Here is a 27,720-nt window from a genome sequence, read left to right as displayed (position 1 = left end):
TGGGCCCCTCTGAACAATGGAGCACGTTTGGCAAGACCTCCCCGTGTATTTGGTTAAGATGAGGCCGGCGTTTCTCCTCTGAAACAATCCACGCAGGACTTTTGCTTCCTGCTGTCGACGCGCGCCGGCGGCCTCGGCATTAATCTGGCGTCGGCCGACACGGTCGTGATCTTCGACTCGGACTGGAACCCACAGAACGACCTCCAGGCGCAGGCGCGGGCCCACCGCATCGGCCAGAAGAAGCAGGTGTGTGACCCCGTCCCCCACCCCGAGTGACGATCTGTCGAACTGTTCAATGTGTGGAGGGGTATACATGCGGTTCCAGTGACATCGAAGTCAACAATACTTCGTCTTTATGATCGCACAAAAATGAAATTCGTATTGGTGTCCGTCTGGACTTAGTCTGGTTCATTGCCAGTTTGGAGAATTGAAAATATCGATTTGACTGTCAAAGCAACCAAGCATCTTTGTGGGACGGCGGCAGGAAAAAAAGGCTGCCCCCTCTCTTTACTGTGTGTGGACAAGAGGTCGCTTAAGAGACCTCAGAAGTAGCTCCGTGATATCCGCTTTTGTGGGCCGTTCTCTGACACGAAGGGTCCGCACTGCTCTGGATACTTTGGGGGGCTGGGTGGGGAGGGGGGGGGGCACCTTGGTCGGGAGGGCTGGGACGTCCAGGAGAGAGGTGGGGGGGGGGGGGGTCATTCACTACTGTTTTCAAGTTTGGCGAAAACCCTTCGATCCACTTGGCCAGTTTTCTCTCGGGGACGGATCGCTAATACAACATTGACACATTCACGTTGTGTGTTGTTTACAAGAGTTATAGCGCTAGCCCCCACCCCTCCCCCCACGTTACGGACGGACGAGCAGGACTAATGCATCGACGCTTGGCGCACGTGGTGGGTGGCTTTCCGCGGCAGGTGAACATCTACCGGCTGGTGACGCGCGGCACCGTGGAGGAGGACATCATCGAGCGAGCCAAGAAAAAGATGGTGCTGGACCACCTGGTGATCCAGCGCATGGACACGACGGGAAAGACGGTTCTGCAGAAGGGCTCGGCGCCCTCCAGGTGCGTTGGGGGGGCTTAAAAACTATGAACTTGAAACTGTTTTGTATTTTGCCAGGTATGTTATACGTGTGTGTGTTGAACTTCTTTCGCACTATATACGTCGCCAACCGTGCTAATCGGAGGTAAGGGCTCTTTTTCAGAAGCGAACCTGGCGATCACAAATGATAGCTCAACAAAGTGGCTTATGTACAAATTTATAGCAGCCAAAATACTCTTGAACGCACACGTTGATTCTAAATGTGGCGGGGGAAACCCCCCGGAGGTCCCGGAGAAAAATCCAAGCAACCACGGGGAGAGAAACGTGCAAAACTCCAAAAATATACAAGAGTCAGGATCAAACCTACGACCTCCTGTATGCCAGGCTAGGTCGTTAACATCTCGCTTACTGTGGGCTACTGTGTGGTGAGGGGGACGTTGAATTCCTCGCACCAGGGCCCTTTCCACCCTCCCACAGTGTGCCACTGAGACCCATAGATGACCCATAGACTGACTTGGAGACCTGTAGGCTAACATATTTTGGACTAGTATAGTACCCACAGACTAACGGGAGAACCTATAGACTCGTATATTACCCTGGAGCCATTGGTCGCGCAGACGATGCACCTGCACTGTAGGGGCCTGGGCGCTGTTCAATTAAGAAGGGGGGGGGGTATATCAGACAGGGGGGTGCCCCGCTGGAACCCAGGGCCGTGAGTTCCTCGCTCCCCCTGCTCACAACGGCCTTGCGTTGCCTTGCACTACAGCTCAACGCCGTTCAACAAGGAGGAGCTGGCGTCCATCCTCAAGTTTGGCGCCGAGGAACTGTTCAAGGAGGGCGAGGCTGAGGAGCAGGAGTCGCAGGTACGGACGCGGTGGCCTCCCCGTGTGCCCCTCACGGCAACGGCCAGGTTGGGGGGGGGGGCGGGAAGAGGGTCGCACTGCGGCCCAGTTTCATTGGTGCGGCCACCGGCCCCCCGCACCCTGGCTGTCATCGCCTCGTTCCGCCGGGTTGGTCCTGCAGTTGCTTGAACACGTCGCCCGATGAAGACGGTTCACCGTGCAAAATGTCATTCTAGAATTGTAAATGTTGTAGGTTTACTCTCCAATACACCGATGTGCTGACGTAGTAACTAATTGGCACGCTTTGTTTTAGTGACAAACCTTACTAATTGGCTGTGTTGGGTGGTGGTGGGTTAACGTTGCATTTATATTTGCGCGATCTATCCCAAAAAAACCTTTACTATGTGAACTGCCCATAGATGCAGCACTGCCCAATGACTCAACAGGGTCCATGGATTCACTCAACACGGTCCACGGACTCAACCTTTATTATGAACAATATTAGTCGCGAAAGCCCTACGTGAAACTCCACAGTCGCTCCTCCCAAGGAGACCGTCTTCGGAGCCTTAACCCAATCTGCACCAGATTGGGTTAAATTATGTCGTCACCTTGCTGCATTATTTAAGACCGGGAGCAAGTGGAGGGCTTCACCATTCTGGCAAGTTGCCCGATGATGCTGGATGTAATTACCAGCGAAACGTACTCAAAATGGTAAATTATGTTGATTGACTCTTCAACACACCGGTGGGCTAAAGTAGTGAACTATTTGTCTTTTGTAAACGTGACACATTTTTTTACTGTTTGGCCGTGTTGGGTGGTGGAGGGTTTACGGCACATTTATAAATAACGCGATCTAACCCAAAAAACCTTTATTTTGAATAATATTGGTGGCGAAAGCCTACGTGTTAGGTTGAAAGAAAATAACAAAAAACTCCCGATGTTTCGATCACAACACAAGCGATCGTTATCAGGAGCAAAAAAGAGTAAAGCTGCTTAGGCAGACTTTCTTCTTTCAACCGAATAAACCAAATAAAATAGTACAAATTTCAAAAGGGTATCAATCTCCTGCCGATTTTTCAACAACAAATGCAAGCTTTTAGTGGGTGATGCAAGACTTGGCACGTGGCTCGGCTCGCGTTGTGCATTTTATGTTTTGTCACATGGCCGAATAAATATTTGCCGTGACATAACACCCGTTTCAAAGCGGAATTCGCGCGCGATTCCATCGGTCCTCGGGGAACGAGCGCTTGCGTGAGATCTGACGCGCCGTGTCGTTTTCTCGTCAGCAGGAGATGGACATCGACGAAATCCTGCGGCGAGCGGAGACGCGGGAGAACGACGACAGTTTGCTGCCCACGGCCGGCGAGGAGCTCCTCTCGCAGTTCAAGGTGGGAGGGGGGGGGGGCGCACTCGTTCGCTCGTTTAGTCACCCACTCGCTCACTCACTCGCTTTTTCGCTTGTTCACAATAGGGGTCTCTCCCGCTCGCCCTCGCCCTCCACGTTTGCAGGGCCAGGCCGCAGGTTAGCAGAGTAAACCCTCGCCCCCGAGTCTCAAGACATTTTTTTTTAGGAGGGTCTTGCCAAGTTTTTTCAGTGTGAGGGGGGAGGTTGTGGGGGTGGGCGGGCGACGTGGATGTGCGATCTCACTTGAGTAACTTGCAGGGAATTTATCAGCATTCGGGATGTTGTGTGGCCCCAACACCAGTTCAATTGTGTGTTCTAGTTTTAGCTATGGGAGGAAACCGGAGAAGCCGGAAGAAACCTTCTTTGGTTCTTTCGGTAAAGCCACGTAGAATGAGAATAAAATAATGAAATAAAATAACACAATTAAATTCTCACGACGTTTCGTGTGTTATTTTATTAATTTATTATTTTATTATCATTCTACATGGCTTTACCGAAAGAACCAAAGAAGATGAATCCTTGCAGTCACGAAAGCTTTAAATCGAAATTTAAGCCGGAAGAAACTTGCGCAGGACAATGAGTAGAACGTACAAACCCATTGCAATTATTGTACTGTACTGCGAAGTGGGCTTACTGTGACCACCTTGTCACCGTGACCCCACAACCCTCCCCGTCCCCACCGCGACCTCCTGGCGACGGCGCCTCGCTCAGGTGGCGAACTTTGCGACGATGGACGAGGAGGGTCTGGAGCTGAAGGACGCGCTGGCCGTCCGCTCGTGGGACGAGATCATCCCCGAGGAGCACTGGAAGCGCGTGGAGGAGGAGGAGCGCCAGAAAGAGCTGCTCGAGATCTGCATGCTGCCACGCATGCGTACCAAGAAGGTGCGTGTGTGTGTATAGACGTGTGCTTTCGTGCGAGTGGACACGTGTGCGTGTGTGTGTGTGGAGGAGCGGTGGTGTAGCGGTTTGTGATGCTGCGCTATGAATCCGGCCACCCGATTTCGATTCCCGCTGACGGGCAACAAGGGTGACGATTGTTCTGAACCGGTCCGGGCCTCCGCTATGTCCACTCGACCTCAAATGAGTACCCGGTGCGATGTATAAACATCGCTACTCGGGGAGAGAAAGGCGACCGGGCGTGGTGTTGGTCACCCACGCCATCGTGTGCCGTGCCAGCCTTCATAGGTGCTTGTTAACAGCACTTACCCGAACAAGTCTGTGAAGGCTAGAAGGTGTGTGAGTGTGTGTGCACACGCCCAGCGTGTGAGAAAATTACATCTCTGAGAATTAAAATTTCCACTTGACTGTCATGCGGCAAACATATCTCTCTGTGGCAAGGTGGGAGGTAAAACTTCTGCATGCCCCCCCCCCATCTACTGTGTACACCGGAGGTCAACCGAAGGGATCTCTGAGCTAGCTCCACGATGTCCACTTCCACGGGCCATTCTTGAATAGTAAAGAGTCGCACTGCTCTGTGCGAGATCACGTGACGCCGTTTGCGCACTCTGGAAAAAATATTGGGAGACGAGATGAAACGTACAGAGGGGGTTGACTATGGAAAGTGTTCCTCTGGATGTGAAGCCGTTTGCAAGATAGCGATTCAATCTTGAGGTGACGGCACCTTTAGGCGTGGCACGGTCTTGACGCGTGGCTTATGGCGTTCGTCTGCCCGCCCCCCCCCCCCCCCGCGTGGGTTCGGCCGTAGCCGGTGCACGTGAACGGCAGCGACTCGGACGCGAGCTGCCGGCGGCGGCGCGGCAAGCGGCGCTCGTCGGGCTCGGAGAGCGACTCTGACGACTCGGGGGACGACAAGAAGCCGCGCAAGCGGGGTCGGCCACGCACCGTACCTCGCGACACTGTGCAGGGCTTCACCGACTCGGAGATCCGGAGGTGCGTGCGTGCCTGAGAGATTTTACATCACCTTGTTTAGGATCAGGATTATTATTAATTTTATTAGGCCACCAGGCCTGCCTCGCCCAGTTAGAATATTTATGCAGAATCGTCTTCACGAGAGTCGTCCTTTATCCCAGAATACGAGCGCGCATACAAACGGAACTAACAGCTCGCGTTACTAACGCTCCGAACGTTAGTTTATGATGTGTTTATTTGATTGCCGTGGTTGTCTCTTTGCTGTCGTTACAGGTTCATCAAAAGCTACAAGCGATTCGGAGCGCCGTTGGAGAGGTGAGTAGTACGGAATCGGAATCTATGTTTAGACTGGAGGAATCCAATGAGCTATGAAGCTCTTTTTCACACGTGTCCGGGAGGACATCTGTCCAGCAGTTCGAGCGGAGGGTAGTGCTTGGGTGGTGGCGATAGTCCCCCCCCCCCCCCCATACCGGATCTGGCTGTCTGCAAAATACCACTCGCGCTACCACGATCAGTTTGTGCGTAGGGCTTGGGCTGTGTGATGTGTTACACGTCATTAATTATTTTGCGTCGTTGTGGCGAGGGTGGTGGCTGCATCGGCGGTCTTCGTGGATGTTGTGCCGGTGTTGTCGTGGGTTGTGATGCTGGTCGTGGTGTTTGCGGTGGTGATTGTGATGTTAATGGTTGTGCCATGCCTCCCCCCCCCCGAAGGCTGGATGCGATCGCGCGCGACGCGGAGCTGGGAGACAAGTCGGCGGCAGACCTCAAGCGACTCGGGGAGCTCATCCACCGCGGCTGCGAGGAGGCCATGCAGGAGCAAGCGGACGGCAAAGCCGACGGCACGCGCCGCACCGCCACGCCGCGCAAAACACCACCGCACCTCGCCGTCACCGCACCTCACTCGATCACCTTACCGCGACGCCAAGCTACCGTTCCGCGCCGCACCAAAGCACGTCGCGACACGGCACCCGTGTGCCGCGCCCATTGCGGGACGGGCTTCTCCCGTGCCGCGCCCGACCGTCGCGTTCACGCGTGAACGTGTGAAGGTGACGCTGTTTTTTTTTTATTTTTGTCGTCGCTGCTGCCGTGGGTGATCTTGCGCCGGCTGCAGGTGGCGGCCGGGGTAAGAAGCGGGGGCCGGCCTTCCGGCTGTCGGGCGTGCAGGTGAACGCCAAGTCGCTGCTGGCGCACGAGGAGGAGTTCCTGCCGCTGCACCAAGCCATCCCCTCCGACCCCGAGCAGCGCAAGCGGTGAGCGCGCGCGCGTTTGTCCTGGGCCGTGCGGGGGGGAGCCGTGCCGCGAACCCGGCGACCCGAGTTGGATTCCCGCTCTCGCCCCATCCTCGGTGCGCCGAGCCTGATGCGCTGCGGGTGACGTCGCCGCCACCTGGTGGCGAGCGGCGGCTGTCGTGCTCGCGCGCGCGCCGTGTTGACGCGGCGGCTGGGGCGCGTGCCCGTCCGCAGGTACCGGCTGTCGTCGCGCGCCAAGGCGGCGCACTTTGACTCGGAGTGGGGCGTGGAGGAGGACTCGAACCTCCTCGTGGGCATCCACGAGTACGGCTACGGCAACTGGGAGCTCGTCAAGATGGACCCCGACCTCAACCTCACCGACAAGGCACGGCCCTGCCTGCCCCCCCCCCCCCCCCCATTGCCTTCCCCCCCCCCCCTCCTTCCCTCTCTTCCCCCCACCTCACAGGCCACAGTCAACACCACCACTCGGTGTTACCCCCTCGCGCGAGGCGTTGGTTTTCTCCGGGTGCCCTGGAGAAACCCAACGCCGGGATCTGTTGTCAAACGGTCTTTTTCGTTTCTCCCCCCTCCCACCCCCCCTACGATGACGACAGATCTTGCCCGACGACCCGGAGCTGAAGCCGCAGGCGAAGCAGCTTCAGACCCGCGCCGATTACCTCGTCAAGCTGCTGAAGAAGGAGATGCTGCGCAGGGAGTCCCTGAAGCCCGCGGCCCAGGCGGTGCGTTCCCCGTCGTGCCGCGATGTTCCGCGCCCAGGCCTTCGTCGCCGTGACGCTTTTTTTCGTTTGTTTTGCCGCCCCGCTCGTCGTCGTCGTCGTCGCCGCGTTCCTGCGGCGGGCCCGGGGAATCCGGCGCGAGAGCCGTGCCCGCGGCTCGCTAAGCGAGCGTTTACCCCCTCTTCCCCCCCCCCCCTCTCTCTCTCTCTCTCCACTCATCAGACGAACAAGAAGCCCCGCAGGGTCCACGCCAAAAAAGCGCACAAGGGGGGCGCCCGCGGCGGGGAAGGGGGGCAGCCCGACGGCACCAGCGGCGGCTCGCCCCGCACCGCCGAGCACGCGTCGGAGGAGGAGGGCGAGATCAAGGTACCCGCTCGCCTCTTGGTTTGGGGTGCCACGGTGGTGAGATGTTAACTACCTCGCCCGGTATGCAGGAGGTCCTGGGTTTCGAGCTCGACCCTGACGCCAGTTTATTTGGTCGTGTGGATTTATATCTCCGGGTACCCCTGGGTTTTTTTTTTCCCTCCACATTTAGAATCCGTATGCATTCTTTATAATTTGGCCTCCACAAATTTCCACGTAATAAGCCACCTTCGTTGAACTATAATTTGTCATAGCCAGGTTGCTTCTGACAAAGCTATATACCTGAGCGGGGCCTTACCTGGTAAAATATAAATACCAGGGACTCGTGTACTTCTAGAGGTTTGTTCATAAATCCAAGCACGATCTACGGCGTGTACACTAAACACGCGGAATGTCTTGACAAAGTTGTATAATCGCCTCTAGATGTAGATGCCACTGGTCCTTCACGTTCTGCAGATGTAGATGCCACTGGTTTTTCACGTTCTGCAGATGTAGATGCCACTGGTTCTTCACGTTCTGCAGATGTAGATGCCACTGGTTCTTCACGTTCTGCAGATGTAGATGCCACTGTTCTTCACGTTCTGCAGATGTAGATGCCACTGGTTCTTCACGTTCTGTAGATGCCACTGTTCTTCACGTTCTGCAGATGTAGATGCCACTAGTTCTTCACATTCTGTAGATGTAGATGCCACTGTTCTTCACGTTCTGCAGATGTAGATGCCACTGGTTCTTCACGTTCTGCAGATGTAGATGCCACTAGTTCTTCACGTTCTGCAGATGTAGATGCCACTGGTTCTTCACATTCTGTAGATGTAGATGCCACTGGTTCTTCACGTTCTGCAGATGTAGATGCCACTAGTTCTTCACGTTCTGCAGATGTAGATGCCACTGGTTCTTCACGTTCTGCAGATGTAGATGCCACTGGTTCTTCACGTTCTGCAGATGTAGATGCCACTGGTTCTTCACGTTCTGCAGATGTAGATGCCACTGTTCTTCACGTTCTGCAGATGTAGATGCCACTGGTTCTTCACGTTCTGTAGATGCCACTGTTCTTCACGTTCTGCAGATGTAGATGCCACTAGTTCTTCACATTCTGTAGATGTAGATGCCACTGGTTCTTCACGTTCTGCAGATGTAGATGCCACTGGTTCTTCACATTCTGTAGATGTAGATGCCACTAGTTCTTCACGTTCTGCAGATGTAGATGCCACTAGTTCTTCACGTTCTGCAGATGTAGATGCCACTGGTTCTTCACGTTCTGCAGATGTAGATGCCACTGGTTCTTCACATTCTGTAGATGTAGATGCCACTTTTCTTCACGTTCTGCAGATGTAGATGCCACTGGTTCTTCATGTTCTGTATTTGTAGATGCCACTGGTTCTTCACGTTCTGCAGATGTAGATACCACTGGTTCTTCACCTTCTGCAGATGTAGATGCTACTGGTTCTTCACGTTCTGCAGATGTAGATGCCACTGGTTCTTCACGTTCTGCAGATGTAGATGCCACTGGTTCTTCACGTTCTGCAGATGTAGATGCCACTGGTTCTTCACGTTCTGCAGATGTAGATGCCACTGGTTCTTCACATTCTGCAGATGTAGATGCCACTGGTTCTTCACGTTCTGCAGCTGTAGATGCCACTGTTCTTCACGTTCTGCAGATGTAGATGCCACTGTTCTTCACGTTCTGCAGATGTAGATGCCACTGCTTCTTCACGTTCTGCAGATGTAGATGCTACTGGTTCTTCACGTTCTGCAGATGTAGATGCCACCGGTTCTTCACGTTCTGCAGATGTAGATGCCACTGGTTCTTCACGTTCTGCTAATGTAGATGCCACTAGTTCTTCACGTTCTGCAGATGTAGATGCCACTGGTTCTTCACATTCTGCAGATGTAGATGCCACTGGTTCTTCACATTCTGTAGATGTAGATGCCACTAGTTCTTCACATTCTGTAGATGTAGATGCCACTGTTCTTTACATTCTGTAGATGTAGATGCCACTGGTCCTTCACATTCTGCAGATGCAGATGCCACCACCGCCATCCGTTGCGTGGCGGTTAAACTTACGACTCTCGGTCCGAACGGGCAACTGGACAGTTGGACAGGTTTGTTCGTATCTCTGAAATGTCGCAAGTCGAATGTGTTTGAGTTTTCGTTGGCGTGGCCGCTGGGCGGTGTGTGAAGCGCGTCGCGCGCGTTTGTTTGACCTCGGGCGCAACGCCTCTGCCCTTGCAGGATGACGGCGGCGAGAAGAAGAAAAAGAAGAAGAAGCGGGAGAAGGAGAACAAGGAGAAGGGCGCGGATGGCAAGGAGACGCGGAGAGGGAAGAAGGAGAAACGCGAGAAGAAGGAAAAGGTGTGTTTGTGTGTGTGCCTGTGTGTAGGTGTGTGTGTGTGTGTGCCTGTGTGTAGGTGTGTTTGTGTGTATAGTGGTGTGTGTGTGCCTGTGTGTAGGTGTGTGTGTGTGCCTGTGTATAGGTGTGTTTGTGTGTATAGTGGTGTGTGTGTGTGCCTGTGTGTAGGTGTGTGTGTGCCTGTGTATAGGTGTGTTTATGTGTATAGTGGTGTGTGTGCCTGTGTGTAGGTGTGTGTGTATAGTGGTGTGTGTGCCTGTGTATAGGTGTGTGTGTGTGCGCCTGTGTATAGGTGTGTGTGTGTGTGCCTGTGTGTAGGTGTGTGTGTGTGCCTGTGTGTAGGTGTGTGTGTGTGCCTGTGTATAGGTGTGTGTGTGTGTGCGCCTGTGTATAGGTGTGTGTGTGTGTGTGTGCGCCTGTGTATAGGTGTGTGTGTGTGTGTGTGCGCCTGTGTATAGGTGTGTGTGTGTGTGTGTGCGCCTGTGTATAGGTGTGTGTGTCGCGCCTGTGTATAGGTGTGTGTGTGTGCGCCTGTGTATAGGTGTGTGTGTGTGTGTGCGCCTGTGTATAGGTGTGTGTGTGCGCCTGTGTATAGGTGTGTGTGTGTGCGCCTGTGTATAGGTGTGTGTGTGTGCGCCTGTGTATAGGTGTGTGTGTGTGTGTGCGCCTGTGTATAGGTGTGTGTGTGTGTGCGCCTGTGTATAGGTGTGTGTGTGTGTGCGCCTGTGTATAGGTGTGTGTGTGTGCGCCTGTGTATAGGTGTGTGTGTGTGCGCCTGTGTATAGGTGTGTGTGTGTGTGTGCGCCTGTGTATAGGTGTGTGTGTGTGTGCGCCTGTGTATAGGTGTGTGTGTGCGCCTGTGTATAGGTGTGTGTGTGCGCCTGTGTATAGGTGTGTGTGTGCGCCTGTGTATAGGTGTGTGTGTGTGCCTGTGTATAGGTGTGTGTGTGCCTGTGTATAGGTGTGTGTGTGCCTGTGTATAGGTGTGTGTGTGCCTGTGTATAGGTGTGTGTGTGCCTGAGAGGGTGTGCGTGTGAGGGTTGGAGACTGTGTACGGGTGAGCGTGTGAGGGTTTTAACCTGTACGGGTGAGCGTGTGAGGGTTTGAGACTGTACGGGTGTGCGTGTGAGGGTTTGGGCCTGTGTATGGGTGTGCGTGTGAGGATTTGAGACTGTACGGGTGTGCGTGTGTGAGTGGGGAGCGGTAGGGTACCGGTTAGCGCGCTGTGCTACGAACCCGTTGACCTGGGTCCAATTTCCACTCGTGGTCATCACCAGTGACTGTTGTGGACTGGTCATGGGCCTCCCCTAGGTCGACTCGGCCTCAAAGGAGTGTAAACATCACCACTCGGGAGACAAATGCGGCCAGGTGTGGTGCTGGCCACCTGACCTGCCTTGATTTGTGCTCGCCACTTGCTCTTACAGTGTTAAAGCTATACGGGGGATATTTGTGTCTCTGTGTGTATAGGTGCACGTACATGTGTGTGTTGAACTTCCTTCGCACACGGATAGTGTGAGTGTGTGGGTGTGTGCATGATGGACCCCAACCTGGGGGCCTCCCTTAGGTCAACTCAGCCTCAAACGAGCGCCTGATGCGCGAGCTCTAAAACATTGCCACAGGGGGTGGACGATGGCTTTCTTGACACCGATGATAACGATTCACCCCCGTTGCTTTGTCGCTCGCCCAGCCGCGGACCGGCAAGGGGGCGGAGGGCGGGGGGCGGGCGGAGGGGGGGAGGAGCGGGGAGCGGGGGACCCGCGCCGGGGCCAAGGCCTCCATCCCGCAGGGCCCCGTGCACATCACGGCGGGCAGCGAGCCCGTGCTGATCGCCACGGAGACGGAGGAGGAGTTGGACCAGAAGACATTCAGCATCGTGAGTCCCCACCCCCATCCATCCATCCGCCTTCCCTAGGGGTGGTGGTGGTGGCGCTGCTGCTGCAGCCACGGTGGGGTGGGCGGTGCAGTGGTTAGCAGCGCCACTGGACTTGCAAACCAGAGGAGGTGGCTGGTTCCATTCCGTCTCCCTTGCTATGGAGGGCCGGGGTTGGTGGATTGCGCATGGGTAGCGTGGTAACACTGAAATCTTTGCAGGCATGGATTTGGAATCCGTTGCTGTGCTGCCATCTGCTGGCCACTTTCCAACCCAAGCCTCACAAAGTTTCCCATCAAAGTCATAAATGTGAATCTTTCTTTATCCTGGAGGAAACCGATGAGCTTATCTGTGAAGCTCTTTTTTTCACAGATGTCCGGTCGTGCTAACCAGGCTCAAATCCCCGTTTAGCTTCGATGTGATTTGACAAGGTTCGGGGGGGCGCATCCATTTATTTCCCTCCCAAGCGGGGGGGGGTCTGTGCATTTTATTAATTCACCGGACAACCCACGTGTCCGCCGCAGTGCAAGGAGCGCATGCGGCCCGTGAAGAAGGCGCTGAAGCAGCTGGACAAGCCCGAGGAGGGGCTGTCGGAGCGCGAGCAGCTGCTGCACACGCGCCACTGCCTGCTGCGCATCGGAGACCACATCTCCGAGTGCCTGCAGAAGCACTCGGACCCCGAGCTCGTCAAGCAGTGGAGACGGTGAGCCCGCCCGCTCGTTCGCCTCTTTGCGCTCACCCGGCCGCCCCTGTGATGCGCTCGCTCGCGCGTCCACTTGGTCGCCCCGGTCGCCAAGTTGTGTGCGGAACCGCCGAGTCCGCGCTGTAATCACGGCGCAACTGCCTGGATTCCACCCCAGGTTCTCGGCGGCGCCGGCCCGGCACCGGGAACCACCTGCTGTGCCCGCTCGCTCTCTCGTTTGCCTTGTCGTTGACTCCTCCCCTGACCGCGCGCGTGCCCGTTGCCTCTCTCCCGGTCTCGTTGCCGCCTCTCTTCCTGGCTTCCTCGCCCCTCCTCCTGTTTTCTCCGTCTCTGGGTCGCCCGCATTTAACACTCCCTCGTTCCTCCGTTGGCTCGCCTGCTCCCGCTGCTTGTTTATCCACTTCATCCAGTCGCCGGGCTCAACCGCATGTTCGCTCGCCCGTCCGTCGTTCTCCGTTGCTTGCTCCGTTTTAATGCCCGTCCCCTGGGCTTGCCCACGGCGCTCGCTTGCTCGTTACTCGCCCGCTCGTTCAGCTGCTCTCCCATTGTCGCGTGCTCACCCGTCCATTCGCTCTCGGGTCGTTTCTCCACCCACTGTTTGCTCGCCCGCCCGCCCGCCCGCTTACCCACGTGTGCCCGCCCGCATCCCTTGCAGGAACCTGTGGATCTTCGTGTCGAAGTTCACGGAGTTTGACGCGCGGAAGCTGCACAAACTGTACAAGCACGCGGTGAAGAAGCGCGCCGAGGAGGCCGGGGTGAGTCTCTCGGAGAGGCGCGAGCTGCGGCTCGCCACAGTGGCCGCGTTAGGTTTTTATCCTACCCTTAATTTTAGACAAACTCCCAGCTGCGAGAATTAAATAAGTCTTGACTGGCGAGTATGATGAGCGTTACACTCTCTCGGGCAGCGTGGGTGGCAAGGTATTGCCCGTCACCCCCCCCAAACCCCCCCCCCCCCCCCCTGCTCCTGTGTGCAACAGAGGTCACCTGAAGGGATCCCGAGAGGTAGCTCTGTGATATCCACTTCTGTGGGTTCCTTTCTCTAACGCAAAGGGGGTCGCGCTGCCCTGCGAGAGATCCGAATGGCCACTTTGTCTCGGGGGGGCAAAAAAAAACTATTAAAATAAATAGACGGAGAACGGTGTAAAATATCAATGAACAATTGTGCCCTGTGCGGGCGTGTGTGCCTGCCTGTGTATTCATAATAATTCATAATAAAGGTTTTTGGGTTAGATCGCGTTTATTTATAAATGTGTCGTAACCCTCCACCACCCGACACGGCCAATCGGCAAAAAAAAGTGTCACGTTGACAAAAGACAAATAATTCACTACTTTAGCCCACCGGTGTGTTGAAGAGTGAATCCACATTTACAGTTTGAGTAAACTGCCTGTGTATGTCTGCGACCCATGGCACCTGGGTCTGTCCCGTGACCTCCCAGCGGGCGCTCCACACTTCACATGGCCTTAATCGGACACAAAGGCGGCCAGGCGTGGTGCTGGCCACCCAAACTCCCACCCCCACGTGTCGCACGTCCCGGCCTTCACAGGTTCCGGCCTTCACAGGTGCCGGCCTTCACAGGTGCCGGCCTTCACAGGTGCCGGCCTTCACAGGTGCCGGCCTTCACAGGTGCCGGCCTTCACTGCACTGGTCCCGCTCGCACGCAGCCACTTGCTTCAAAGTCCACACGGGGGATCCTTTGTTTTTGTGCAGTCGGAGCAGCCCAAGGCGAGGCAGGAGAAGCAGAGCTTCGTCGCCAAGAAGCCGTTCCCGCCGGAGCCGTCGGGGTCGAGCCGTGACTCGTCGTACTCGCAGTCGCACTACCCCCCCTCGCAGCAGGGGGGGCCGCACCGCGAGCCCTACGCCAACCAGCACAAGCGGCCGCCCTCGGGTACGCAGCGCGCACACGTGTGTGCACACGCTCCGCACACGTGTGCACACGCTCCGCACACGTGTGCACACGCTCCGCACACGTGTGCACACGCTCCGCGCACGTGTGCACACGCTCCGCACACACACCCCACGCACTACTACTCGTGCGCGCACACCGGTCACACGTGCACTTGGCACGCGCGCACACACACGTGCCAACACGCGCGCGCACACACGTGCAGCAGCAACGTCACTCGCAGCAGCGTTGGCACCGTTAGCAGCAGGCTCGTCGTCGATGGCAGCTAAATTGACACTAATCGTTGACGGCCGTTAATCGCTACTGGGTGAATGCCCTCCCGCATGCTGTTTGAGACGCAGCCGTTGTTGTGGCCGCCAAGGTTGGCTGATGCTCCAGGTCACTCTTGCAAATGAGACCGCAGCCTGGCCTCTGGGAGGTCTCACCTGGTGAAACGAAAACGTTTGCCTCTGCTTCACCTCCTGACTGCACGTTGTAGGTGTGGGACTGGACCAGTGAGGACAACGTTTCTCAAATGGAGAGATCTCGACACACTGCACTCCCTACAATAATTGCAATTGAATGTGAAACGAACTGCTGCGTATTTTGTTCCAGACTGGGGGGAGAGGCAGAAGGAGCGCGTGTACGGGCACGGCGGCGGCGGCGGCGGCGGCGGCGGCGGCGGCGGTGGCGGCGGTTGGGGCTCTGAGAGGCACCACCAGGGCTACGGCTCGCACCACTACAAGGACCGCTCGTCTCACCGCGGGCGCTCCGACCAGCACCACAACTCGGGGGGCGGCTACCGCCACCACCAACACTACAGCGACGCGGGGCGCAAGCGGCCCTTCGGCAACACCTACCCCGGCGACAAGGACCAGCGCGAGTATTACCGTGGAGACGACCGGTGAGCGGGGAGCTCGCAGGGTGTGGAGGGCGGAGAAGAAGCTCGCGCACACACCAACCTACACACACCAACCTACACACACCAACCTACACACACACACCAACCTACACACACCAACCTACACACACACACCAACCTACACACACACACACACCAACCTACACACACACACACCAACACACACACGCCAACACACACACGCCAACCTCCACACACACGCCAACCTACACACACACACACCAACCTACACACGCACACCAACCTACACACACACACCAACCTACACCTACGCACACACCAACCTACACACACACCAACCTACACACACACACCAACCTACACACGCACGCGCACCAACCCACGCGCACCAACCCACGCGCACCAACCTACACACACGCACACCAACCTACACACACACACCAACCTACACACACACACCAACCTACACACACACACCAACCTACACACACACCAACCTACACACACACACCAACCTACACACACACACCAACCTACACACACACACCAACCTACACGCACACACCAACCTACACGCACACACCAACCTACACACGCACGCGCACCAACCTACACACATGCACACACCAACCTACACACATGCACACCAACCTACACACACGCACGCACCAACCTACACACACGCACACCAACCTACACACACGCACACCAACCTACACACACGCACACCAACCTACACACACACCAACCTACACACATGCACACACCAACCTACACACACGCACACCAACCTACACACGCACACCAACCTACACACGCACACACCAACCTACACACGCGCACACCAACCTACACACACGCACACCAACCTACACACGCACACACCAACCTACACACGCGCACACCAACCTACACACACGCACACCAACCTACACACACACCAACCTACACACGCACACCAACCTACACACACACACCAACCTACACACACACCAACCTACACACGCACACCAACCTACACACACACACCAACCTACACACACACCAACCTACACACACACCAACCTACACACACACACCAACCTACACACACACCAACCTACACACACACCAACCTACACACACACCAACCTACACACACACCAACCTACACACACACCAACCTACACACACACCAACCTACACACGCACACCAACCTACACACACAACAACCTACACACATGCACACACCAACCTACACACATGCGCACACCAACCTACACACACGCACACCAACCTACACACACGCACACCAACCTACACACACGCACACCAACCTACGCACACCAACCTACACACACGCACACCAACCTACACACACGCACACCAACCCACACACACACGCACACCAACCTACACACACGCACACCAACCTACACACACGCACATCAACCTACACACACGCACACCAACCTACACACACGCACACCAACCTACACACGCACGCCAACCTAGACACACACGCACCAACCTACACGCACGCCAACCTACACACACGCACGCCAACCTACACACACGCACGCCAACCTACACACGCACGCCAACGTACACACGCACGCACCAACCTACGCGCACGCCAACCTACACGCATACATACACGCCAACCTACACGCACACATACACGCCAACCTACACGCACACATACACGCCAACCTACACGCACACATACACGCCAACCTACACGCACACATACACGCCAACCTACACGCACGCACACCAACCTACACACACGCCCACGCCAACCTACACACACGAACGCCAACCTACACACGCGCACGCCAACCTACACGCACGCACGCCAACCTACACACACACACCGGTCTGCATGCACGCACTCACCGCCGACACCTCAATCTGTGTGTCCCCCCCCCTCCGTGCCCTCACAGGTATCACTCGGACATGAAGAGGCGTCGGCCTGACGACTTCCGTCCTCACGACCGCGAATACCGCGGCGGTGGAGGTGGCGGTGGAGGCGGTGGAGGTGGCGGCGGCGGTGGCGGCGGCGGTGGTGGCGGTGGAGGCGGCGGCGATTACCGCAACGTCAAGCAGTCAAGCGACTACCGGGGACCCTCGGGTGGAGGGGCATCCGAGCACTATCGCTTCCACGGTGACGCCAAGGGCTCAGCAGATGGCGGGCGAAGCGGCGGTGGCGGCGGTGGCGGCGGCGGCGCCGGCGGCCACCGTTCGCCGCTGGTGCAGCGATCGCCGTACGACGCTCGCTCTCCACTGGACCGCGACCACCGCAACACGCCGGACTACGGCTGGAACACGCGCAAGACGTAGTGGAGCGGCCGGGAAGACTCTGCTCAGCCGTCGTCACCTCCGCGGACCCGGCCACGCCCCGGCCCGGGCACGCCCCCGGCCGTCTTGAAAGCGAAAGGAAAGAAATGTTTTTTTATCGACAAGAGGGGGAGCGGCGTTGCGTTGTACCACGAACCTCCTCGTAGAGGCCCGAGCGAGCGAGAGCGAAGTGGAGCGTCGTACGAGCATTGTGAGAGTCGGTTTAGCGGCGTTGGCACGGCAGGAAAGGCGGTGATGAATTGAAGAGTTGGCCAACCTCACTCTCTCTCTCTGCTCTTGTCTTGGTAGGGCGGGGTGGGTGGTGGTTGTAGCAATCTCCCGCCCGCCCCCCCGACCAGTGTTTGCACACGTGACAACGGTTTCTGCGGGCGCGTCCACGTCAACACGTGTAGAGTACAAATGCCTTTGACGAAACCGCGCACGCGCCGAAATACATCCATCTGGAGATTGGTCAGGGGACGGCAAAGTGTTTGGGGGGGGGGTGGGGGGCGGCGTCTTTTGACATTTTGTTGGTGACGCCGGGCCACGCCGGCCGCTCCTTCCTGCTCTGCGGCCGCCCTTTAGCGCAGGCGGAGGGGGAAGGATGGACGGAAGAGAACGCATCAAGGGAGCGCGGCGGGCGAATGAAATACTCGACAATAAATGTGGGCGTGCGTTGTCCACCCTCCGAGTTCGCCGAGGAGAAGTATTTTTTTACACGGCGGGGGATGTCCGGTGTGGAGGGGGGGGGGGGTTCCCCCGTGTGTGATTAGCGGGCCCGCCCGCCCCCCCCCCCCCCCCCCTGGCTTTGTTGTGCGTTTAAGCGAGAGAACGATAATTGAAATGCACAGGGAGGAAACTGTTTAAAGAAGGGAAAAGTTTAATTGGAACGCGGAAAGAGGTGGGGGGGGGGGAGACGCGCGAGGTCTGCCGCCATAAGGACACTCCTGCCGCGGATGCAGCGAATTCGGAAGTCGTTGAAATCGGCGGTGCGCCAGGGTTGTAAACCTGGATCCTGCAAGGTCACCGGTTATCCGTGCCTCGATGCCTGGCCTGATGCAAGACCCCCCCCCTCACCTCTCCCTTAATCACCCTCCTCAAACCCACACCACCACCACCACCTCGCAGCTCTCAAGCAACTCTCTTCCAATTTGAAAAAAAGCGGCAGCCAGATGGGAATTAATTTATAAATGGTTGATCATGTCTTTTTTTGGACCTTCGTCAGTGCTAAACTGTGTACATATGTGTTTATAGTGCACCTCAATAAACGGAGTTTTTTTTTCTATAACGTCCAGAACTGGAACTTGCCGATTGTGTTGTCGCATTGCACACCGAGAGACGCGTGACCATGCCGTGACCATCAGTGACCATGCCGTGACCATCAGTGACCATGCCGTGACCATCAGTGACCATCAGTGACCATGCCGTGACCATCAGTGACCATCAGTGACCATGCCGTGACCATCAGTGACCATCAGTGACCATCAGTGGACCATGCCGTGACCAACAGTGGACCATGCTTTGCTTTCACCAGGTGCGTGCGGGGGGGGGGGAATCTCGCCATCCTGGCGAAATGTTAACTCCCTCGCCTGGTATGCAGGAGGTCGTGGGTGAGATTTTCGACCCTTACGCCTGCTGCTGTATGTTTAGAGTTTGCGTGTTCTCACCGTGGTCGCGTGTTGGTCGTGAGCGGGAATTGAACTCGGGTTGCCGGTTTGGTAGCACAGCACGCTGACCGTTGCACCACCGCTCCCCACACACACACAAACGTGCGCACAAAGACAGACCCCCCCCCCCCCCGTGTAGCCATAACAGACTGTTGGGGCAAGTGCTCTTGGCGAGCACCTATGAAGGCTTGTGCTCGACACACGGTTCTAAATGGGACAAGCCATTGTACCTGGAGTAAAATCCACACGACTGCGTAGACAAAAAACGCCAACTCCAAACATACAGCAGGCGTCACACGGTCGGCATCGAACCCGCGAACCTCCTGCTTCCCAGGCGATGGAGTTAACATCTCGCCACCCAATTTGGGAATGGTACCCTGCGTGGCCTTTTCCAGTACATTGCATACGTACTGATTTTTCGGTAAAGTCACGTAGGTTAAAATAAAAGGAACGAAAAAACAACTCTTTTATTTTAACCTACGTGACTTTACCGAAAAAAACAAAGAGTATGAATCCTTGCAGTCACGAAAGCTTAAAATCTAGAACATTGCATACGTGTCTGTAGTCACGTTCTCTGAAGTGAGCCGTCTTGTTGCGGATCTATCGTTTTTTTCCCACAACCTTGAACACCAGGGATCAACCAATCAGCTTGGAGCATTGTTCATTGGAGGGAGATAGGAGTGGTGGTGGGGGGGGGGTCCCCTCTATCCGGCCGAACAGATGTTGTTTGGGCTGATAGAGGGTGCTAAACGGGCGCGGCACGTGCTAGAGAAGAGATGGAGTGATGTAGTACATGAGGACGTGGAGCTGAATGGACTTGCCGATGACCGGTACCAGCAGTGTCAAGATCGGCCTCTGTGGAGGAGGCTCGTGAAGGACGCTGCTACTGGGCAGTTGGAGGCAGTCGCCCTCCAACAACAACGGAGGGCGGAGGAGCGACGCCCACAACAACGAGCGGAGCGCCGGGCAGGTCAAACAGCAATTCTGCACAGTCGGGGGCACAGGTGGTGCATCGGTAAGGAAATCAAACCATTGCACTACCTGGGTCTGTCCCGTGACTTTACAGCGGGCGTTCGACTCTTCACGTGGTTTTATCGTGCACCTAGCGAGGCACAAGCGCCGTAGTGACGTCACCGCCACGTGGCGAATGGCAGTTGGACAGGAAGGGGGACGAGTCACGTGGTACCGCAACCAATAGGGGGGGTTATTTAAATGAAAAGATCGGCTGCGTTGCTTTGATCTACATTGAGGTGAGCTTTGAATATTTATACCGGAGGAATCCGATGAGCTATGAAGCTCTCTTCCCACAGGATGTCCGGTTGAAGTTGAGCACGAACAGAATTGGCACTGGATTCAAGGGGACGCACCACATCACTCACACGACCACCAGCTGGGGATCTAAGGCGTTCTACACCGTCACAGTAAATCCATGCTCGTACAACGCTCATTCTCACGTCACCGGGTGAATGGTCTGTTGCTCGTGATTTGTGAACAGGAGGCGCAGTCGAGCTTGTAATTATTTGTTGCTGACTTTAGATGTATGCGTGCAGGTGTCACCAGAGGTGTAATGCTTTAACACAATGTTGAACTTCTTTCGCACCCGACGTAGCCAACCCTGCTAATCGGAGGTGCAGTGTTGAGTTGGCACTGTTGAGTGGGCAGGCAGTGTTGAGTCTATTGGCAGTGTTGAGTCTATGGGTAGTGTTGAGTCTATGGGTAGTGTTGAGTCTATGGGCAATGCGAGTCTGGGCAGTGCTGAGTCTATGGGCAGTGTTGGGTCTCTGGGTAGTGTTAGTCTATGGGCTGTGTGAGTCTATGGCAGGGGTCTCAAACTCAACTTACCTGGGGGCCGCTGGAGGTAGAGTCTGGGTGAGGCTGGGCCGCATCAAGTATTCCAAAAGTACAACTGATCCAATCTTCTCAATCTTTATTAATAACAGTTCAGAACATGAACGGTTCTTCAGAACATAGGCTTCTCGTACCTACTCCTTGCTGCCAGAGACCTGGCAGCGCTTCCTCTTACACAGCTGAGCCACATTTGGCTTGAGGGAGGAAGCAATTGAGACCCTCAGTAAGTTTGGACCTGTACTTTGACTTATTAAAGTTAATGGTGCAGAAGAGCTTTTCACACAGATGTGCTCCCAAAAAGGCACATGGTCCGCTTGAACATCCTGGAAAGCTCAGGGAAGGTGGGGGGCAATTCTCTCAAAAATTGTCCAAGCTTGTCTGCTTTTGCACTCACCTCCCTGAACTTGGCTTTGAGTTCAGAATTGCACTGCAGGTCAATTAGCTCCATTTGCAGCACAGGAGGGGCATCTTGCACATCGAAGGAGAAGGGGTCAGCAAAAATTTGAAAAGTGGCTGTGTGTGTCTTGAAGTCTGCAAACCTGTGATCAAATTCCTCCTGTAGCTTTACAATGGCATCAGAATACTTCTCACCACTGAATGGTGTGCCCGCGTCCATGATTGCCTTGCATGCTGGGAAATGGCAGAGGTTTTTCTGAGAGAGCTGGGCTTTCCATAACACAAGTTTTGTGGAGAATGCTCTGACTTTGTCATAGGCAGCACTGACAAACTGCCCCTGGCCTTGTAACTGCTTGTTCAGTACATTCAGCTCCTGTGTGATGTCAACAAGAAAAGCTAAGTCCATGAGCCATTTGGGATCACTTAGCACAGGAACAGCCATCCCATCCTTCTCCATGAAGGCTTTCACTTCTGCTCTTAACTCAAAAAACCTCTTCAAGACGTTTCCCCTGCTGAGTCAACGTACCTCGGTGAAGTAGAGCACATCCTCATATGCCGACTTTCCTCTAAAAAGGCGCGGAACTGCCGGTGCTTTAAGCCCCTGGATCTATGGTTGATGCATTTCACAACGACAGACATCACATTGTTAAACTTCAGGAATTTGCTGCAAAGGGCCTGCTGATGGATAATGCAGTGCAGAGCAATGGCCTCCTCAACACCCTCCTCTTCCAGTTTTCTTTGAACAAGTGCTTTTTTGAGCACTTCGTTTTTCTTATCATTAAATTTATCAATTGTGTTCTCTCTCAGGTGTTTATACCTTTCACATTCATAAATAAAGTGATCTAGATTTTCTTATTTTTGTTTACATCCTACATATCCTTCTGCTCTACCGAATCTCTCTGGATGCCATTGAGCTAACTCTGGTGTCCATGTTACTCCACCTGTCTTAATTCTTAACATCAACTGCATTTTGATTTAAAGCTTTCGTGACTGCAGTAATTCATATTCTTAGTTTTTTCGGTAAAGTCACGTTGAAGAGAAACAACAAAATAACAAAATATATATAAAACAATAAAAAATTCTCACGACGTTTCGACCATAACTCAAACGGTCATCATCAGGTGTGTCGGTTTGCATAAATTTATTTTGAAAACGGCATATTTATTTATTTATATAAAAAAATAACGTTTGCGTCACGCGCAACGATTGGCAGTTTGCCCAGGACTAGTCCATCTATTTTTTGAAAAGAGGAGGGGGGAGACGAAATTTGTTTTTATGTATGCTGTCTGAAAGCCACTGTAAGCGTGAACAATCAATCAAGAACTGAAATGATTTATCAAATCTTTCCAATGATTGCTAAGATAGAATCCATCTTCTCGGTTGAAATTGTCTCTGTGCTTGTATATGTGGATAGCCTCATGAACGAATCTCTCATGGAAGCCAGATGGCTTACAAAGAACCTCCGTCTTGGAAAAGTCAATGGCATGTGAGCCTACTGAATTAGAACAATGATCTGCTACGGCCGAGGTGTTGGTCCTACCGTGTTTAAGGTCTGCTTTATGTTCACGAATGCGGTCCGAGATATGGCGTTTGGTTTCTCCAATGTAACTACTACCACAGAGGCAACTTAGTTTGTAGACACCAGGGTATTGTATGTCCGGAATCACATCTTTTACAGACGGAACCAGATCACGGATTTTATGTAATGTGTTGAAACGGATGCTTATCTGAAACCGGATTCCCACCACCATCCATCACAGAAGAATTCTCTCATCAAGACTCTGTATCATAGAGCCCAATGCATATCCGACCAGGAACACATAAGCAGTGAACTCAAGCACGTACACCAAGCTCTTAGGGCTAATGGTTACTCCGACTATACAATCCGCAAAGCTATCTCTCAAACCATGAAGAAGAACCCTCTTGAGGAGCCTTTCAAAACCATCACTTTACCCTACATTGCTGGGATCACAAAAAAGATCTCCAAAATCTTGAATAAACACAAGATCCAGGTCCGTTTCAACACATTACATAAAATCCGTGATCTGGTTCCGTCTGTAAAAGATGTGATTCCGGACATACAATACCCTGGTGTCTACAAACTAAGTTGCCTCTGTGGTAGTAGTTACATTGGAGAAACCAAACGCCATATCTCGGACCGCATTCGTGAACATAAAGCAGACCTTAAACACGGTAGGACCAACACCTCGGCCGTAGCAGATCATTGTTCTAATTCAGTAGGCTCACATGCCATTGACTTTTCCAAGACGGAGGTTCTTTGTAAGCCATCTGGCTTCCATGAGAGATTCGTTCATGAGGCTATCCACATATACAAGCACAGAGACAATTTCAACCGAGAAGATGGATTCTATCTTAGCAATCATTGGAAAGATTTGATAAATCATTTCAGTTCTTGATTGATTGTTCACGCTTACAGTGGCTTTCAGACAGCATACATAAAAACAAATTTCGTCTCCCCCCTCCTGTTTTCAAAAAATAGATGGACTAGTCCTGGGCAAACTGCCAATCGTTGCGCGTGACGCAAACGTTATTTTTTTATATAAATAAATAAATATGCCGTTTTCAAAATAAATTTATGCAAACCGACACACCTGATGATGACCGTTTGAGTTATGGTCGAAACGTCGTGAGAATTTTTTATTGTTTTATATATATTTTGTTATTTTGTTGTTTCTCTTCAACGTGACTTTACCAAAAAAACTAAGAATATCAACTGCATTGTCTCATGTTTTATATCTTTGAATATCTTGCTCTTTTTGATTAAATTGTTTTTGGTAAATTCGTTTTCTTTTGCGATTGCACATAAATGTCCTTTTTCATTGCCTTTGTTTCTCTTGTAATAATAATCTATAACTTCTTTATAATATTCAGGTTCTAACCACCATTTGGCGTTTGTTCTTGCCACCCATCTCATGCTATTTGCTATCCATGTAATTATTTTCCCTTTCCTATTGCAACACACTGTTGTCTTTATTAGGTCACTGATTACTCTTGTTGAGTCCGCCCACTTCCTAAGTCCTCTGTACCTTGCCCCGGGTGACAGGATATATTTTCCTTCCACTTGGTGTCACTCCGGAATCACGTTTCAACCAAGTGACTGACGTTGCTAATTCGCGTTGGATAACTTGTCAACAAACACCCGAATCTGTCACGAGCCCGAGCTATGGAAAAAATATATAATTAAAAAATAAATTAAAATTTGATGTCAAGTAGGGGGCCACAAAATATTGTTCCGTGGGCCGCAAGTTTGAGAACCCTGGTCTATGGGCAAGTGTGAGTCTATGGGCAGTGAGTCTATGGGCAGTGTTGAGTCTATGCGTAGTGTGTACGTTGAACGTCTTTCGCACGGCACGTAGCCAACCGTGCTAATCGGCGGTGTGTATTTTTTCGTGCTATGTACACATTACTTCAGCTGCATGCTCAATGGTTTTGTAGACTTGGCAGAAGCTGCGTTATTCAACATTGGCTGGAGGTAAGATTACACCACACACACACACGAGACTGTAAAACTGTGAGTTGGGGTGGTTGGGGTTTTTTTAATTCACAAAACTGTCGCGAACACTGAAGACGACGATACTTGGATTGAACTGGTGACAGCGAGTAGTAATAAGTAGGAGTTCAGCAGGAAGGACAGTCGTCTAACATTGCCGAAAGCTGCAGACGCGATTATCTTAAGAGGCGCTGTAACAGGATACAATTAATCTGCGACAATGAATGATTATTATGAATAATCATTGTACTGGTAGGAACCTCCTGGTGACACCAGCCCACGGGATTATTGTGTCCGTCCGTCGTGCATCCAAAAATGGGTGGGGCTGGGCTGGTCACCCCGTGGTGCCCTTGTAAAACTCAACGTTTAACCTACTCACGCCGGCTTGTGCCCGCCCTCACAGTCGGGCATATTTGCGGAATACACCACGTGGTGCCGCCGTTGACCCTGGCCATTGACCGAGCAACCCAACGTTCCTACCAGCTCCCTCCGCAGGAATGTTTAATGCTGAAGGCCCATTTCTGGAGTAATATGGGGCATGGCTTTGCCCATATAAGGAATACGTAAATGGCCGTTTTTTAAACGATTAAATTCTCAAACGGGAAATCGACCGATGTTTAAGCATACAAAGCTGTGATATACATTTAGAATTGTTTATTTTAAATCGTTAAAGTGATTCCTGTCACGTGACTTCTGTATCAAGAGCCGATTTGTGGATCGATAAATCCCCACCCCCCACGTTCGGCCGCCCCTTGACACCGATCGACTTCCACATCAACAATTATCGTTCACACTGTCGCCGATTCACGTTATCTTACAGCGTCGACTTACAATTAACGTTGCAATTAATACCCGCGGTCACGTGGTGGGTGAGAGGACACTAATTAGCATAATTTATGGGCCCCATCCGCTCCCTCCCACCCACCCACCCCGCATCGATTCAATTACTGGTCACGGTTTGGCTCGCCATCGGACAAACTCGGCGTTCACGAGATACGCGTCTTGCGGCCGTCTGGAACGCTCTCTCCCCGCCTCCCCCCCCCCCCCCCTTTCCGATATTAGGAAGCCCACTGGGGAACTGTGATGCCACTTTTTAAATCATCTCGGGATTGACAAAACTCATTTCATTACAACTGCTGCTTGTCTTCCACCCGCCCCATCCCGATGGCATCACGGCTGCCTATTCAACATTCGATTCGCTCGTTTGTCTGCCACTCCGTTTGGCATTGTTTCTGAATTTCATTTTCACACACAGTGCGCCTTGGCTCAAGCCGCCTGACATCACACACACCGAGACCATCACGAGAGAGAGAGCTGCAGGGGAGCGACGGGAACGAGTTGGAGGGGGGGGGGGTCGACGGAGAGAAAGAGGTGGCGAGGATGTTGAGAGAGGAACGGAAAGAGGTGGACGAGGAGGGGGGGGGGGAGCTGCTTTAACGTACAGGGGACGTTCATTCCACGCGCCGTTGGCACAACCATTAGCGTGCAATTTAGTGCATGAAGCTACGAATTCGGACGAGACGAACGAGCGCCGTATTTTAAAGCAGAATGTGGAGGAGGAGGGGGGGGGTCTTATAATCCGGTACCCGTGTGTGTGTATTGACATCTGGGCGCAACGTTGGATGAGGGAGGGGATGAGGGGGGGGGAGACGTGGCGCCCGTAGATTCACGTGGGTGGACTCAGGGGTGATGCGAATCGGAATCACGCCCGCTAACTTGCTTGCGCGTGTGTGGAGAGCGGTGGTGCAGCGGTGGGCGCGCTGCGCGACGAACCTGGCGACCCGGGTTCAATTCCCGCTCACGGCCAACACCAGTGACGATTATCTGAACCGGTTCTGGGCCTCCCCTAGGTCGACTCAGCCTCAAATGAGTAACTGGTGCGGCGTAAACATCGCCATTGGGGAGACAAAGGCGAGTCCTCCGTGTCGCCTCAACAGACTGTAGGGGCAAGTGCTGTTAGCGAGAACCAGCGCCTATTAAGGTTGGCACGGCACGTGACGGTGTGGGTGTCCAACAGCACGCAGTGTTCGCGTTGCTACATCAAAGATGTCACAAGCAGTTAGGCGGTCAGAAGTCAGCAAAAGTTAACTTACGGATGTCACGGTGGTCAAACATCAAGTCACAGAACAGTCGACTGGTTGCAGATTTCAGACACGGGGGTAAAACATTGGTCAGTCACGGTGGCCTGGTCTGAGTGGTCACAGTTGTAAGTCACCGATGAGAGGTTATTTTGGGTTAAGATCACGCAAGTATAAATGCAGTAGCTAATTGGCGTTGTTTATGTGACAAACCTTACTAATTGGACGTGTCGGGTGGTGGCGGGTTTACCGACACATTTATATTTACCCCCACAAACCTCTTACGGGTGATACTGGTCGCGAAAGCCCTTACTCGGGTGTGAGACCGAGCCGTCAGTCGGACTACCGCCGTCACAACGCCGTCGTTCAGAGTCGCAATGTCGGCGTTGCCGGTCACGGTCAGAGAGCGCTCAAGGACGAGGCTTGGCATCACATTGTGGGAACCCCTTGAGACGGACGACAGGGACGCCGCTCAACATTTGGTGATGACAAGAAAATAATTACATACATTTTTTTTTATAAAAAAAACCGCAGCAACGCTAAAAAATCCGCGCGCCCCCCCCCCCGCCCGCTCCCCCCCCGCCCGCTCCCCCCCCCCGCCCGCTCCCCCCCCCGCCCGCTCCCCCCCCCCCGCCCGCTCCCCCCCCCCCCGCCCGCTCCCCCCCCCCCGCCCGCTCCCCCCCCCCCGCCCGCTCCCCCCCCCCCGCCCGCTCCCCCCCCCC

General features: G+C 53.9%; 1 protein-coding gene across 7 annotated transcripts in view; it reads left to right on the top strand.

Annotated features, from left to right (window-relative positions):
* The window catches only part of LOC116954927 (chromodomain-helicase-DNA-binding protein 2), a 55,155-nt gene extending 36,369 nt beyond the window's left edge, over positions 1–18,786 (top strand). For 5 of the 7 annotated variants that reach the window (XM_076052654.1, XM_076052653.1, XM_076052657.1 and 2 more), the window contains 19 exons: positions 97–246; positions 918–1,066; positions 1,810–1,906; positions 3,172–3,273; positions 4,002–4,172; positions 4,996–5,180; positions 5,433–5,474; positions 5,871–5,998; positions 6,271–6,409; positions 6,623–6,773; positions 7,003–7,128; positions 7,348–7,491; positions 9,722–9,841; positions 11,527–11,712; positions 12,234–12,412; positions 13,068–13,167; positions 14,121–14,298; positions 14,911–15,199; positions 17,105–18,786. In XM_076052654.1, the coding sequence (XP_075908769.1) occupies positions 97–246; positions 918–1,066; positions 1,810–1,906; positions 3,172–3,273; positions 4,002–4,172; positions 4,996–5,180; positions 5,433–5,474; positions 5,871–5,998; positions 6,271–6,409; positions 6,623–6,773; positions 7,003–7,128; positions 7,348–7,491; positions 9,722–9,841; positions 11,527–11,712; positions 12,234–12,412; positions 13,068–13,167; positions 14,121–14,298; positions 14,911–15,199; positions 17,105–17,501 (3,033 nt within the window). In that variant the 3' untranslated portion in view covers positions 17,502–18,786. The remainder of the gene's footprint in view (positions 1–96; positions 247–917; positions 1,067–1,809; positions 1,907–3,171; positions 3,274–4,001; positions 4,173–4,995; positions 5,181–5,432; positions 5,475–5,870; positions 5,999–6,270; positions 6,410–6,622; positions 6,774–7,002; positions 7,129–7,347; positions 7,492–9,721; positions 9,842–11,526; positions 11,713–12,233; positions 12,413–13,067; positions 13,168–14,120; positions 14,299–14,910; positions 15,200–17,104) is intronic. The other 2 variants (XM_076052656.1, XM_076052652.1) reach the window with 1 other exon arrangement.
* Positions 18,787–27,720: the final 8,934 nt, after the last annotated feature.

Source organism: Petromyzon marinus, chromosome 57 (assembly GCF_048934315.1).
Source record: "Petromyzon marinus isolate PM22_M1 ecotype Great Lakes invasive population chromosome 57, UKy_Petmar_22M1.pri1.0, whole genome shotgun sequence".
Lineage (NCBI taxonomy): Eukaryota > Metazoa > Chordata > Hyperoartia > Petromyzontiformes > Petromyzontidae > Petromyzon > Petromyzon marinus.
Note: the sequence above shows the minus strand (reverse complement) of the source record. Positions and strands in the feature narration are given on the sequence as shown.